Below are 16,740 nucleotides of genomic sequence, written 5' to 3'. Positions count from 1 at the left end.
AAGGAATTTTTTTTTCTTTAGTAGGAATTGATTTAATCATATGATTTTCCTACTAAGGTTAAGTGCACTAAGAAAATGAGAGTTTTGATGTGAGTTATGAGGAGAAAAGAAATCTAGAGCGTGTTGGTAATTTTAAAGCAGGGTACCCTTTGGAAAGGAGTTAGAGTCATGATTGGGGAGGTTTTCATTTGTTTTTGTAATGCTTTGTCCACCAGGGATGTGGATATTGAGGAGTGGGAAGTCGCCAGACATGAACTTTGGAAAATTTTAAAGTACTATGTAAGGCTAATTTTGCATTTTAAACAAGACAATGTCTTCCATCACCCTCCCCCTGCCAATCTGGTGTGGTCTCCTCCTTTGGAAGCTTTTACTTTTAAGGTAAAAATAGGTTGCTGTCCCAAATAATCAAAGTGCTATTTACACAAGTTGGGATATATGTTCTCTTTGAAAATTGTCCTTGAAAGAATTCATTTTTTTAAAAACAAAATATTAAATATTTGAAGGAAAACAAAATAAAGTAAGTTCTTAACATATTTATGTCCTTTATTTGTCTGTTATGTTGGGATTTAATGTGGAGTAGGACCTACAAACTATCCATGTATAAATTTTTCTGAGCTGGAGTATAATGGAACTGTGTAGCAAAGCACGGTAATATATTTGTGTGTGTGTGTGTGTGTGTGCGCGCGCGCGTGCATGCACGCTTGCGCATGCTTATACTTGTTTAGAAAGGTATTGGGTTATTCTCTAGAATTGAATGGCTTCATATATGCACTTTCTTAGATGTGTTTTATGTACCTTATCTCCTACTAGTTTGATTGTTATTTGTAGCATAATAATAGTGTTAAATAACTAGGACTTACATAGGGCCTACTTTTTGTCAGAAACTATCCTAAGGCTGTTTGCTTATAATAATTCATTTGATCCTCACTAAAAGCATAGTTCTGTGGCTTTATGTTTTTAACAGTTTTGTATCATCAGGTTTTTAAATTTTAGTCCTTTTTTTGCTTAACTAACCAAACTTAAAATAACCCTTCTAAAACTTTTTAAGAAAAAAATGGGCAAAATGTCAGTTGATTTGTAGGAGTTAGTTGTTCTTGCCAATTTAATAGTTTTAAATGCCAGGACCCTAAAATTAAAGAATTAGGTATCAGTATGTAAGATCAAACTTCAGGGCTCCTGTTTTAACTTTTAAATCTGCCCGGGGAGCTTTTAAGTATATTCAGTGTTTAGATGAATGGTTATTATTATCACATGTTCTTGCTCTCTGAGACTGTTTTTAAATGTTTTCAATCAAATCAAGTACCAACAGATGTGAATAGTATAAATGGTAAATATCTTTGTCTCAAGAAATCTCTTTTTTCTCTCCGATTTGTGCACTAATCTCTGACTTGAAAACAGTGTTTGGGCACTGTTTTTGAGTGCTTTGTTCTAATGCTAAGGTATTTATATGTCTTCACAGTTTCAAGGGATTTGTTGTTAGATATAGTATTTTGGAAATATTTCAGACTTAACTGAATAGTTTGAGATTTCAAAGTGTTGTATGGAGAAGCCAGACATTTTCAGCTGTGGTATGACTTTGTGACAGGGTTCTCAAAAATAGCACATTATATACATGGGTCCAGTGAATAAAATTTTAAATTAGATACTAATTTTTGAGCTTAGAATAATAGACTCTCTTTAAAAATTGCTTTGCTTTATCCATGTATGGAATTAGAAAGGCAGACAGAAAGAACTGAGTCATTGACCAGACCACTTCTGATTCTAAGGATTTTGCAGAATTTTACAGTAAGTTCCGGAAAATATTATACCAACCTCATTGTAGTTATATTATCCTCAGAAGTATGTACGTCTGTACATAGGCCATATATCTTATAGTACTTCATCCTGTCACACACTTTAGAACATTTAGCGGATCTCTCATTAAGTATTGCCTCTATAGCTTGGTTAAATGCTAGCCACAGTTAAACTAATTGTGGAACATTAGTAAAGACATAATATTCTGCACTGGAATGAATGCCAGTTTTAGAAAGTTGAGCAAAAATTTTGGAAGTTCTGCACATAGATTTGTTTTTGTGTTTATCAGTAAAATTTTGGTTTAGTCTTATGTCATTTTCCCAAGGCAAATGATATAATTCGCACATGAATATTTCTCTTCAAGCTAAGAATCTATTAATAGTACTTGCAGTAATGTTTAATAGATTATTGAAAGATTGAGTTGTAGCAGGTGATGATTAGGAATATATATTTTTAAGTCTCTGATTTCCATTATTGTAAAAGAAGAAATAGCGTTGCATTAGAAAGATTAGGCGGCTGAGATTGAATAAAACCGTTTTTTTCTTTTGAAGTAGCATATATTCAGTATATATTAATAATTTGATTTCATGATTCTCCACTCATAGCCTCATGAGGGTGCAAATGCTGAATGTTTTAAGCCTTAGTAAACTCAAAGGAGAAAGTACGAAGAGATTCAGTATTTCCCAGGCTTGAAATTTAAGCTATTACCCTTCTTTGGATCGGTCCATTTTTACCTTATTAGGTAACTATTGATTTTAGGGTTTTAAATGAAACTGAAAACCAGTGGCATCATTCACCCACTGTGAAAAGAAAATGATTTCATATATCTGTAAGTGCGTTTCAGATATATTCAGTGGTTAACTCTGACAAAAGAACAGCTCTCTTTTCTTTCCTTTCTTTTTGGTAGCCTGTACCTCTCCCTGGAAAAGTAGCTCGCTTTGGTATGAGCAACAAGCAAAAGACTAGAACAATAAACACATAGGAGGAAGGCGGTCGTGCCTGAGTATTAGTAGCCTAGTTACAGATTGCACTGCGTCAGACTGTTCCACACCCAGAATACGTCAGGTGACTTCAGTTCTGCTGCAGTTGTGCAGCGGAGACTGCAGACTTCGGTGAAGGAAACGGGTATTTCATGTCTCACAGGGTAGATTTGTGCAGTTACAGCTTTTCTGTTGGTATGCATAATTGATAATTGCATCTGGAGGGCAGATCGTGACAAGAGATGGACTGTCAGAAGAAAAATTGGAAGGATAAGGGTATATGTACTTTTTAATCTTCTATTCAGTTTTTTTATGTGACCAATAATACATTTCTGTGAATAAGCTTTGCAATTTTAGATGTATTTTGGATTGAAAATGGAGCCTATGAAAGCTTTTAAAGTTAAAGATTGAAAGAGTTATTTCATATGTTTTTATAAGTGGTTGTATATGAGAAAATGTCATGTTGTTCTCTCACTGGCATTTGATTTAGGCTTTGCAATCCGGTGGTTGATTAGGTTCCATTCTTTAATCCTATTCTTTAATCTTGCACATTGTAAACAGTATCGTTTAAATGCATTTCATTTGTTGGTCACTTTAGTGTGATAAATTCACATAGCTGTCTTTCTATTACATAATGACATATTTTCTGTGACTGTTTTTCTTTAAAGCTGATTTGGTGTAGTTGAAATTCTATCCAAGATTTTTTAAGTAGCAGGATACTGCGTTTGCAGTTAAGCTTGTTTCTTCTTTGAAAATCTGATCGAACCTTTAAAGTCATTACCAGTCACATTTTAAGTAGATTATATTTGTGTATATCTTGAAATCATTAAGATGTATACACAGCAGTTTTAAATGCAAGTCTATATTTAAGTCTCTAACCTTTGTCCTTGTAATAACCAATCAGTGATCTTAATCCCCTTTCCTCCCCCTTGAAAGCCCAGCAGATCCTTTCAAGTCTCAGTGGGTCATTGTGTAAGAATGTAAGCCCATAAGTGCTGAAATGTTGACTGTAATGAATATTTTAAAAATATTTTATGTAAATGGGTAAGTGTGCTGTTTTTTAAAAAAAAAGAGAAGGTGATAAGCTATATATCTGACCACTTGTAATAAATTGTCTTAAAATTATTAGAGCTATTTTAAGTAGTCCAAGTAGACATTACACACCAACAGTTGTTTTTTTTTTTTTCCTGGCCACGTTTAAGTTTTACAGTTTTTTAAAAATGTTATTTCCTTCTATAGCAGAATTGTTTGCAGAATTGGTGATAATGTTTCTAAAAGCAATATGTGGAGCTAATTACAGTAACATTCATAACATCCTTTAAAAAATCTATTCAATAAAAAAAAAAAAAATCTATTCAATAAAGAAATGTGGGGAAAAGGCGAGTTTGAGATTGAGTTCACATTGAGACAAAGATTTTTATAGTTGCAATTTAAAGACTAGAAAACAATATAGCTTTGGATTTTTACCTTTATGATTTCTTTGTATGTGAATTTAATGAGGAGAATGATTTTTATTTCTTCATCCTTCTGACCTAATGAAAGGTGAGTTGAAACACTAGTTTTTGATAATTAAAATTTAGAGTAATGATGCCAATACAATAAAACAAGCTTTAAAAATAGGCAAAAAGTTACATCAGGGTCTACTCTGCAGATACTGAGGTTCTGTATTAATAATTTAAATTTTAGACCATTTAATAACACCTTAAGTTATTTATTTGCTGAAATTTAGGTATATTTTGAGACAGGAGAAATTAAGATCTAGTATAGCCTGTATTGTGCCAGAAATTTATTTTGATTATTTAGACACTAAATATAAAATTGCATTTACTGTTGGATATCTCTGGGGAGCTTCACATTGTATGTTAAATGGAATGGCCTAATATTTTAGTACTTGTCTTTGGCTTTTTTGCTTGGTACCTATTTGTCTGATTTATTGGTGAAGTTCTATTTTAGTATTTATCAGCAGCTAATTTTATTTATTTATTTATTTATTTCATAGCAGCTAATTTTAATGTAGATTATAGATTCCGACTTAAATGGAAATCACTGAAGAGGTGAAACTGCTGTGGAATGAGTTTTTCCTCATTTTATGAGGAAATGAGGTTTTTTAGTTTTATGAGAAGTATGGATAGAGAAAAGAAACAAATCTAGGCTCTGGGTATACTTAAAAAAAAAAACCAAAAATACTTAGGCCCCTATTTTTTTTTTCCCCTGCTGGTTCCTCCTTGCCTTAAGTGCCATGGTTGAAACACCATCAGTCATCTAATGATGGTGAAGTATAATAGTGTAACAGAAGTGAGAGCTACTCTGATTTCAATGTTTTGAAAAATTTATTTTTTCTTGTTTTGTTTTTTTTTCTGCTTAACTAGCATTTAAGACATTTTATCTTTCAGGCTAAAACCAGTATTAATTTGTATTCTCTTACTTTTTTTTTTTTTAGCTTTGATTTTCAATTCTTAGCAGCATAATTACAACAGATGAAACCCACATGGTACTTGATTATTGGGGTTATATGGAAAGCATTGTTTAAGATTTTGAAGAACTTAGAATAGGAAGGAATGGGAAAGTTTAGAGGTTTGGGTGGGTGGGAGCATGATATAAGCTTTGAACAAGAAATAATCGAGACAGTGAGTAGAGCATTTTGGATAGAGCAGAATATTTATAAGATAGTAGTTGAAAGGTAAGGTTGATCTGGTTAAAGAATATAGAAGATTTGCAAGATGTAGGTCAGGTTTCCTCATTCTTCCCTGAAGATGAGAATCACCTAGTGCTTCTTAAATATACAGATTCCTGTGATCAGACTCAGACGACCTGAATCAGAATTTAGAGCAGAAGGGCCTGGAAGTCTGTGTATTAAACATCTTGGTGTCATTCATGTTATTACCAGGCAAATTTAGGAGATCCTGATTTAGGTTTTTAAGTTTCCGGTTTGGTAACTTAATTTTGGCCAGAGTGAGAAACTTACCCTTTTTGGTCTTCATTTCAGTTTGCTCATTTGCATGATTTCTAGGCTTCCAGTTTTGAGGTTCCCTGGTTTTAGGAGAAGATAGTGTGGGCTAGATTGCAGAGGACATTCATTGGCTTTTGAATTTTACTAGGAAGGAAATAAAGAGCTTTAGGAAGTTTTAAAGTCAGGAGCGGTAAAATGATAGCAGGTTTGAAAGACTGGTTTGGGGTGTTGTGTAAGATAAATTTGAGGAGAACTTAGAGGCAGAAGTTACGATGACTGTATTTGTGCCCAGATTTAAAACAAATAATGACTTAACTTGGCCTGAAATCGGAATGAAAAGGAAGTGACAGATTTGAGAAACTCAAGTAAGTAATACTTGACATTTGGCATAGATTTGTGGGACTAGGGTGAGGGAGGGACTCAAAGGACAACATGCAGTTTCAGTCGGAGTGGAACCCTGGCACCGCTAGTGCTTTTTAGTATCAGTAGAAATAGGCAGAAATGAAGCCAAGTTCAGCTTTAGAAGCTTCAGGTTTGGAGTGACTATAGAACTTCTGCAAAGCTCCGAGAAATGACAGATTTAATGATAAAGAATTGGGAATTGAATAATTAGATACTACAGAGAAGCTGTTTAATATGAAGATTGAGAAATGCTTTTGGACCCTGTGGAATTTTAGAAACCTCTGCAACACTGTCCTTTATTCATTGTGTTTTTTGAATTTGGCAGTTAACGTGCTGTAGGCGACCTTTGAGAGAAGTTACTCTGTAGGATGGTGACCGAAGTGTTTCTAGCATAAAAGTTCAGTTTGACTGTTAAGACAAAGTGCCTTTGGCCCATTTCTGGAGCATACTTCTTTGCAGGGGTTCTTGTAGGGCCCCCGGTCTTTACTTTTGATAAACCACTTGCAGTTTCTTTGGAGGTTTCAGGTTACTGAATATGTTTACAGTTGTACATGCAGACTGACAATCCAGGTAGAGAGGAGCAGGGGTCTTGCTGTGTGAAATAATGTCTCACCTCTTGAGAAAGCCAAAAAATGCCTTCGGAGGGAACTTCGGCATTAATTTTGAGACCTATTTGGAAGAAGTTCTAAACTTAGCTGAAACACGACCTTTAGGCATTCATTGAATACTTCTAGATCTTGGTTTAGCTGCATGACACTGTATATACATAAATAAATATATATACATATGTTGTAGAAGATTTAGGTGTCTTGAAGATTAAAACTTTTGCTTCACATAGAGTGGTTTTGTTTTGGTGTGTTTAGTGGTGTGTGTGAATATGTTGGGGGTTCATATGGTACATTATGTTCTGTAATCTTTCATTAAATGGGGAAATGCTTTTAATTTAAAATATATTCTACACTGTTTTAATGGCTATAGTATTGTAAGTATATACTATTAATCCCATCTAGTTAAATATTCACGTTACTTCTAATGTTTTTGCAAGTATAAACAGTGCTGAAATGAAAATAATTGAATATAAATCTTTGTTTTTATCCGTGATTACCACCAAATTGCTGGGTTATAGTATTTAGGCTTTTGGTTCATGGTGCAAAATTGCCCTCCAGAAAGATGATACAGATTATTATTGTTTTTTAATAATAATTTTAAAAATTGTACAAAATATTGTACGAATGTATGAAAGTGTCCTAAAACTTCGGCCAAGATTAAATATTATGTGTGCATTTCTGATGGTTTTAACTCTAAAATAGTTATTTTGTCAGTTTTAAGTAATTAAATCACTTGAGGAAACCAGGCTTATATTAAAAAGGGGTCAATTTGCAAACGTTTTCCTTTATATGCGGTATAAAGTCTTGTACGGCTGTGTAGCGGGAGCAATGGTGGAAATACCTTCTCTGTTTTATTTATTTATCCAAGTCTGGGTATTCCTTGTTCCTCACCAGGCCTCTTCACTGGTTTTTCCACTAAATCCTCTGTGTCACAGCCAAGTTAATCTTCCTGAACTCTGGCTGTTATCATAGCACTTAAGAGGTTTTTTCTTTACTTTCAAATTAGCTTCAGACTGTCTATCCTGGACTTTCAAAAGGCATTCTCTGGCTTAGTCCCCACCTTTATAATCTCATCTCTCATTACCCTGTCTTCTGCCACATTGACCGACTTGTTCCTTCAGTGTTTTTTTGCATTTGCTTGTGGATTTTTCTATCTAGAATGCCCCTTCTTCCCGTTATATTCTGCTCAAGTCTTATTTATCAAAGATCCAGTCTTCTGTTAAGGTCTTTACTAATCCTCTGAGGTGGAGGTACTCCCTTGTTCTGCAAACTGTGCAGAGTCAGCGAGGAGACGCAGTGATGAAGCCACCACTCTTTCTGCCTTCGTGGAATTTAGAGGCTAGGAAAAGAGTGAGGATACCTATGTGTATCTATATAGATGTCTGTAAAGATATATAGATACGTATCTTGATATACATGTGATCTAGCCAGCGGATTCCATGAAGTCAGAAATAGTGGTGGCTTCACCATTGGATCCCCTCCTTTGTTCTGCATACCTCAGTGAAGGGAGAGGCTGAGAACTGTGATGTTCAGCTAGGTCTACTAAATCGACCCATGTTTTGATTTTGTTCATTTATATAGTCTGTGTCATCTTACTGAACATGGTGTATATCTCTTTTTGTATGGTCTTTTTGTATGCAGTAAAATATGCAGTAGTCTTTCACACTAGCAGTGAAAGAAAGTAGGTGTGGGTTAGTCGTTGAGTGCTGTCAAAATGTTAAGCCTAGTGGGGACTTTGTAGGCCAGGAGAGTCATTTCTCTCTGTCCTTAGGGATTGGATTACATGCTTAAATATAGGAAGAATATTTAAGCAGTGAAAAGAATTCTTATTTTGGTCTCTAGGTATCCCCTAGGTTCCCTTTTTATTTATTCAATTGGTCTCATCTCTTTCTAGAATTTAGGCTCAACAGTGTTACTAAATGTAATTTAACCAGCTCTTCTGTTTGCATCTTCAGAGCAGTATTCTGAGACCAATTTTTCTGTTTTTCTGCTTCATCGTGGATGATGCTAACATTTGTTACTCGTGTGTGTTTATGTGTGTGTGTATGTGTGTAAAATGTACAGACATATGTTTCTTAAATCTTTAGGGCTTTCACGTTTAGTCCAATCACCACTTAGGCATTTATTGAAGGTATTGATAGACACTAAAATACTATTGTCTCTCCTCAACTACTCTGTCACCACTATCAGATTTATTCTATATAGCATTTACTTGAGGACCTCAAAGCAACTTAAAGATTAAAAATTACCAAATATTACTTATAGCTCTGCAAGTCCATTATTAAGAGTTGGTTGTTGAGATGGATTTAGGAATTTGTACTCTCAGCTGCAGACTTGTTAAAATTATGATTTCCTAAGAATAAGAGGAGTTACAGCTGTTTTTTGTTGGATGCACCTGTTTGTTATTTTTTCCACTGAAATAATTTAAAATAATTTAAAATATGTTATTCTGGTCTATTTTAGTGTTCTGAAGTTCTCATTTAATTGTCCATACTACCAGCTATTTATTCCAGTGAGCATTTATATTCATTGTGAATATGGTAGGTATCAATGCTTATAGAAGTACAGATCTTACTCAACTTAACAATGAGGTTGCATCCTGATAAATGAATCATAAATGGAAAATATTGTAAGTTGAAAATAGATTTAATACACTTAACTGTCATAGTTTAGCCTACCCTACTTTAAACCTACTCAGAATATTTACATTAGCCTACAACTGGGCAAAATAATCTAACACAAAGCCTCTTTTTTTTTTTTTTTTAAAGATTTATTTATTTAACAGAGAGAGAGAGAATGAGAGCGCACAAGTAGGGGGAGTAGTAGAGGGAGAGGGAGAAGCAGGCTCCCCGCTGAGCAGGGAGCCTGATATGGGACTCTATCCCAGGACCCTGGGATCATGACCTGAGTTAAAGGCAGGCACTTAACAGACTGAGCCACCCAGGTGCCCTAAAGCCTCTTTATTATAATAAAGTGTTGACTGTCTCATGTAATTTATTGAATACTATACTGAAAGTGAAAACCAGAATGGTTGTAAAAGTTGTTTACCCTCACGATCGTGAGGCGCTGCTGTGTGGAAGAAGACCGAATATCACTGAATTTGTACCGCTTCTGTACCATCCTAAAATCGAGCCATCTAAGTTAGGGGCTGTCTATATAAATATAATTAGTTTGCCTATTATTGCACTAATAATTTGCTTTGAGCCTCCCTCCTCCCTTCCAGTCTATTAAGCTTTTCAAGTTTCTAGAGTTACGGAACAGTATGTTTTCCATTTAGTTTTTATTAGGAGAAAATAAGATTTGGGGCAGTGATTTCCTACTTCTAAGGTTTGGTTCCTATTTCTTGTAATGTTGTAATGCTTGGATGCCAACAAGAAATAAAATTTAAACCATAGTAAATTATGCATTGAACCAATGTCTGTTCTGATTTCATGTTTACATTTGTGTATATCTGAATCAGTTCTAGTAATTTAAAATAAATAACTGCATGCTTACCAAAATTTACCAGAACTAACAGCCCTTTTATAGGAAGATTCCTTATTTTGACGTCCTTTACAACTGAAGATTATTCAAGTTTGCACAGGTAGGGAGAATCATTGGTTGGGAATATATATGTATTTTAAATGTTTAAAGATTTTATTTAGCTTTACCTTAGAGAAAGTGAAATTAGCTATATAAATTTCTCTGTGGAAAGGAAATTATCATGGTTTAAAGAAATTAGAAGTGGGAAGTTAGGATTATTTTCTGCTGTATTTTTTGCCTTCTAATAAAGCTAGAAATAGAATGTGGGACTAAAGGAAATATTAAAATCTACATGAACTATTAAATTGGTGAACTTAACAAATGAGGCCTGTATGAGTGCTGACACACTCCTTTAAATACAAAATGTGGTATGATGGAGAAAATGGGACTTCTGTGGTTGGACCTGAATTTCAGTCTGTAACCCTACATTATTTATTTATTAATACTGCTAAGCCTCAGTATGCAAAGTACTCAGGACAGTTGCTTGCTTAGATTAGGGGATTACTAAATTATTATAGAAAAGGCAAATTAGAATTTATGCTGATTTTACCTAAAATGCTTTTTCCTCAGGTGTTTGGTTGTAGGAATTGGCCAATGAGCTGTAGTGTTGTTGGAAGTAAAGCAGGAAAGATTTAGTGATAAAAGAGACAAGGACCCAAAATTGTGCATGATCTTTCAGAAACTCAAATTATGGGAAGAGAAGATGGCCAAGAGAGACACCAATATTTTTGCTAATTGTTTGGTTGAGATACTTTGTAGCAGTAGTAGGTATTCATCAACTTGATCGTTGCTCACTAAAACCAAATAAGCAATGCTTTCAGAGAAAGTTGAATTCACATTTCAAGAAATCTGGGCTTAGTGAAACATTGCATTTAATATTTCATTGCCCTGTTTGACTTTGTCTCTTAATGATATTACCTTTATTTAGTGTGTTTAGTTCACCAAGCATTTCCATTGTGTGAAATCTCTTTTCAGCTTCAACTGACTACTTAGTTTGGTATCCATTTTCTAATTTTATACAGGGGGAAACTAGGTTAAGTGCTATAGTCTGGGTTATACTGATCGAAGGAAGGATCAAAGGAAGAAATGGGACTCATGCGCCTCTTAACTGTCTCTGCTGAAAGAGTTAAGTTCCCACTTTGCACACATTTTTTTCTGGAGCTCCCACTTGTCATTTATTAGTGTGATGAGAGCTTCCTGGGTGGAGGTTAAAGCTTACTATGTAGGGCTAAATGATCAACTCTGAGTTGCAGTCACTTTCCCTGGCAGTTGAGAAGAATTTAAGGATTGTGATTCCTAATAAATACGTAATTACTTATTTAAAGACTATGGTTGTGAAAAATAGCATTTTATTATCATTCTAATATATCCTTGTTTATTAATTTCCCATTTTACTGCCTGCCTTTATTAAAGAAAACTTAATATTTGCTTTTGCTTAGGAAGCAGTTATTCTCCTGTCAGTAGTTTTAGGACCTGCTAGTTCAACTTTTTTACCCCCCTAGACAAAAGATTTTGAAACTGAAACCTGACTTCAGGCTATTCAAGGAAGAGCTTCAGTAAGAATTTGATTTGAGGCAAAATGTAATTGGATGACTTTTGCATGTAAGGCATTTATGGTAGCACTATTTTTAGTTATGACAGATGACATTTTATGATTACCAAGTGTAGGCAACTCTTCTTACTCTATATTGGGCCAGAGGTTTTTATTTTATTTTATTTTTTTTAAAGATTTTATTTATTTATTTGTCAGAGAGAGAGAGAGAGAGAGAGACGGCAAGCGAGCACAGGCAGACAGAGTGGCAGAGGAAGAAGCAGGCTCCCTGTGGAGCAAGGAGCCCGATGTGGGACTCGATCCCAGGACTCTGGGATCGTGACCTGAGCCGAAGGCAGCCGCTTAACCAACTGAGCCACCCAGGCGTCCCAGAGGTTTTTATTTTAAAGAAAAGATTGTAGTGTACAGAGTTATTTTTAAATTAAAATTTTAGTTTGGTAAGGATGCTACTGCTCTGAGCACTGCACAAAACACAAAATAAAAAATTTTCAGATTTTTATTTTGGAAATAAAAGTGGGTACCACTGCAGGGAGTAAATCTAAATTCTAAACAACTAGAATTTATTTAAATGGGTCAGCAGTATTTTATTACAGTAGTCCATTTCCCACAGTTATGGAAGGACAGGTATTGTTAAATTAACCTCAGATATTTAAAAGGATATTTCATGAATATATTGTAAAAGACTAAAGTTAAAGCTACAGTAGGCTACCTTGCATGAGTAACACTTTATTTTTCAGTATAGGAGACTTGAGGAACCATGAAACGTTAATAAGCTTTTCTTTTACAAGCCCTTTGTGTTAATTTTGGTATCTCAAGAATAAAGAGGCCATTAAACTCTTTATTCATAAACAGAACTAATAATTACAGAAGAATCCCAAGTCAGCATTATAGTGACCCTGTATTTCTTATTTAAAGATGTCCTTTAGGGGCACCTGGGTGGCTCAGTTGGTTGGGCGACTGCCTTCAGCTCAGGTCATGATCCTGGAGTCCCGGGATCGAGTCCCATGTCGGGCTCCCTGCTTGGCGGGGAGTCTGCTTCTCCCTCTGATCTCTTCCCTCTCATGCTCTCTTTCTCTCTCTCAAGTAAATAAATAAAATCTTAAAAAAAAAAAAAAAGATGTCCTTTAATTTGAAAATAGTATAGTTTTGAATTTAAGTGTTTCTGTTCCTAAGAATAATCTGGCCACTGTTCAGACAATGCAGCAAATATTAATGAAGCTGGTAAGGGGAGTATGAAGATGAAAGGCAGTCATCAGTTCTTCAGGGTGTAGTAAGAAATAAAAGCCTGTAAAATGATACTGTTTTATAAGTTATCTGAAAGCATTGCTGTTTGTTACTGAGTAAGTGTAGATATCTGAAAATAGTTTAGATAAAACTAATGTGAAATACAAAACAAAATTTTTTTGAATAAATTAGAATTAGTACATGCCTCAGACTGGCATAAAGTATGCATTCATTCTAAGCAGTCAGTAATATTTATTGAAAGTTTATCTGGGGATATGGTAGATAATAAGGCAACATGCCCTTGTGGGGTTTACAACCTAGTAGAAAAACATGTTAAAACAAGAATTATTTTTAGTTTACTTTTGATTTTTTTTAGGTGTATAATTCATTGATTTTTAGTATATTTATAAAATTATGCTGCCATCATCATTATCTAATTCCAGGACACTTTTATCTATCCCCCCCAAAACCCCGTACCCATTAGCAATCACTCCTCATCTCTACTTCTCCCAGCCCGTGACAACCACTAATCTATTTTCTGTCTCTTGTAGAGTCACCTATTCTTAGACATCACATATAGGGAGAATCATACAATGTGTGATCTTTTGTGTCTGGCTTCTTTCACTTAGTGTCATGTTTTCAAGGTTTATCCATGTTGTAGCATATATTGGTGGTTCATTCCTTTTTATGGACCAGTAATATTTCATTGTATGGATAAACTGTATTTTGTTTATCCATTCATCAATTTTTGAATTGGGTTGTTTCCTCTTTTTTGGTTTTTACGGATGATGCAGCTATGAACATAAGTTTTTGTATGAACACAGGTTTTCTAGTCTTCTGGCTAGAAATTCCTAAGAGTAGAATTGCTGTGTTGTGCGGTAAATCTGTGTTAACTTTCTGAGGAATTGCCATACTGTTTTTCACAGTGGCTGAATTTTGTATTCCATCAGCAATGTAAGAGGGTCCTAATCTTTCCACTTCCTGCCGACATTCGTTGTTGTCCATCTTTTTAATATTAGCCATTCTAGTGGGTCTGAGGTGTTATCTGATTATGGTTTTGGTTTACATTTCTCTAATAACTAATGATGATGAGCATCTTCTCATTGCTTATTGGTCATTTGTATACATTCTTTGAAGAAATGTCTATTCAAATCCTTTGGCCATTTTTAATTACCTTATTTGTGTTTTATTGTTAAGTGTTTTCTATATACTGTGAATACAAGTCCCTTATCAGATGTTTGATTTGTGAATATTTTCTCCCATTCCGTGGGCTGTCTTAATTTTTTTTTTTTTAAGATTTTATTTATTTGAGAGAGAGAGATCACAAGTAGGCAGAGAGGCAGGCAGAGAGAGAGGGGGAAGCAGGCTCCCTGCTGAGCAGAGAGCCTGAGGCAGGGCTGGATCCCAGGACCCGGAGGTCATGACCTGAGCTCAAAGCAGAGGCTCAACCCACTGAGCCACCCAGGCGCCCATGTCTTCTTAATTTTTTGATAGTGTTTTTTGAAGCACAAAATTTTTCATTTTTGATGAGGTCTAGTTTTTTTCTCTTACTGGATGTGCTTGTGGTGTCATATCAAAGAAACTACTGCCTGATCTAAAGTCATGAAGATGTGCACCTGTTTTTTTCTTCTAAGGGTTTTATAGTTTAAGCTTTTCAGGTCTGTGATTCATTTTGAGTTAGTTTTTGTGTATGGTGGAAGATAGGAGTCCAACTTCTTCTTTTTTTTTTTTTTTTTTGCAGTTTATATACCCCCTTGTTCCAACACGATTTGTGAAAAATTTCTCCCACTGAATTGTCTTGACACCCTTGTTGAAATCAGCTGACTGTGAATGTGTTTATTTCTGTACTGTTAATTTTATTCCATTGATCCATTGATCTATTGTCCATCGTCATGCAACTACCACACTGACTTGATTACTGTAGCTTTGTAGGTTTTGGAAAAAGGAAGTGTGAATTCTCCATGTTTGTGATTCTTTTCACGATTGTTTTGGCTATTCTGGATACTTTGTGTTTTTCCATACAAGTCTACAATTGGCTTGTCAATTTCTGTTAACAGCGGGTAGGCTTTTGATAGTGATTGTACTGTACCTAGACCAGTTTGAGGAGTATTACCATCTTAATAATAATGCCTTCTAATCCATAAACATGAGATGTCTTTTTCATTTATTTAAGTCTTCTTTAATTTCTTTCAACAATATTTTGTGGCTTTTAGTTTCTAAGTCTTGGGGGTTTTTTCACTTTGTTTTTAAGTATTCTTTTTGATGTTATTGTAAGTGAAATTATTTTCTTAATTCATTTTCAGATTACTCATGGCTTTTATAGAAATACAGTTAATTTTTATATATTAATTTAATCTTCTGTCCTGCATCCTTTCTGGACTTGTTTATTCTAGTAGCTGTTTTGTGGATTCCTTGGAATTTCATATATACAAGATCATGTCATCTGCAAATAGAGATAGTTTATTATAGTCAGGATGTCTTTTATTTCTTTTTCTTGTCTTAATTGCTCTACCTCATACCTCCAGGACAGTGTTGATCAGTGTAAAGAGTGGGTATCTCAGTCTTGTTCCTGGTCTTAAGGGGAAAGCTTTCAGTCTTTCACCATTAAGTATGATGTTAGCTGTGGGTTTTTTGTATACCCTTCATTTGGCTGAAGACATTCTTTCTGTTACTAGTTTGTTGAGAGTTTTTGTAATGAAAGGTTGTTGGATTTTTGTCAGATCCTTTTTCTGTAACTATTGTGATGCTCATGCAGTTTTTGACCTTAATTCTGTTAATATGGTGTGCTATATTGAATGGTTTTCATATGTTGAGCCAACTTTGCATTTCTTAAAGATTTTATTTTTATTTATTTGAGAGAGAGTGAGAGAGAGCATGAGAGGGGAGAAGGTCAGAGGGAGAAGCAGACTCCCCATGGAGCTGGGAGATGATGTGGGACTTGATCCCGGGACTCCAGGATCATGACCTGAGCCAAAGGCAGTCACTTAATCAACTGAGCCACCCAGGCGCCCCAGCTTTGCATTTCTGAGATAAATACCCCTTGGCCATGGTGTATAATGCTTTTTATGTGTTGCTGTATCCAGTTTGCTACTATTTTGTGTCTGTATTAATAAGGGATATTGGTTTGTAGTTTTCTTGCCATGTCTTTGCCTGATTTTGGTAGCAGGATTGAACATCTAAATTAATAATGGATATAAAGTCTCTTGATGAATATTAGAAGCAATAGCATTTGAATATATTTCTCAGCATTTTATTAAAAGTTAATAACTACTCCCCTCTGATTGAGAAAACAATTCTGGAATCTTCCAAAATTTCTTCATTAAAACCAATTTAAGGAATCTGAGAGACTAGAAATACTGGAGACTGTCAATTAAGGTGGCAACCGTGTTTGCTAATTTTTTTATAATGTAATATTTTTTCATCCTTACAGCTTCATTAACAATCTTTTAAATTTCTTTACACAAAAATACTGAAATCCTTCTATATTTTGCACAGTGACTTTGGTAAATGTAGGTTGCCTCTCAGTCCTTCCTGTCCTGGCATACATTAATTTTGTCTTACGTATGACTTCCATTACCTAGTTGTCTTGTCTCTCTTGGTTCTTCTTCCCCTTATTCCTCCTCAGGGCTTTAAGGTCTGTGGCTCTACCAGAGCCTTTCTATGGCGTGTTTCAACAAGGCTTTGAAGATACCTGTTTTGAGTATTCCT

At 34.8% G+C, this 16,740-nt stretch overlaps 1 protein-coding gene across 3 annotated transcripts in view; it reads left to right on the top strand.

Moving 5' to 3' along the window:
• Positions 1-16,740, top strand: part of RTN4 (reticulon 4) — a 73,316-nt gene that overhangs the window by 35,560 nt on the left and 21,016 nt on the right. The window contains exon 1 of one of the 3 annotated variants that reach the window (XM_080812630.1): positions 2,735-3,050. The exons of the other annotated variants lie outside the window; for them this stretch is intronic. Within the exon in view, the coding sequence (XP_080668756.1) occupies positions 3,017-3,050 (34 nt within the window). The 5' untranslated portion in view covers positions 2,735-3,016. Of the gene's footprint in view, positions 1-2,734; positions 3,051-16,740 lie in introns of those variants that run through there. 3 annotated transcript variants of the gene reach the window in all.

Source organism: Martes martes (assembly GCF_963455335.1).
Source record: "Martes martes genome assembly, chromosome: 9".
NCBI lineage: Eukaryota > Metazoa > Chordata > Mammalia > Carnivora > Mustelidae > Martes > Martes martes.
The sequence above is the reverse complement of the archived record's forward strand: the minus strand, read 5'-3'. Positions and strand labels throughout refer to the sequence as shown.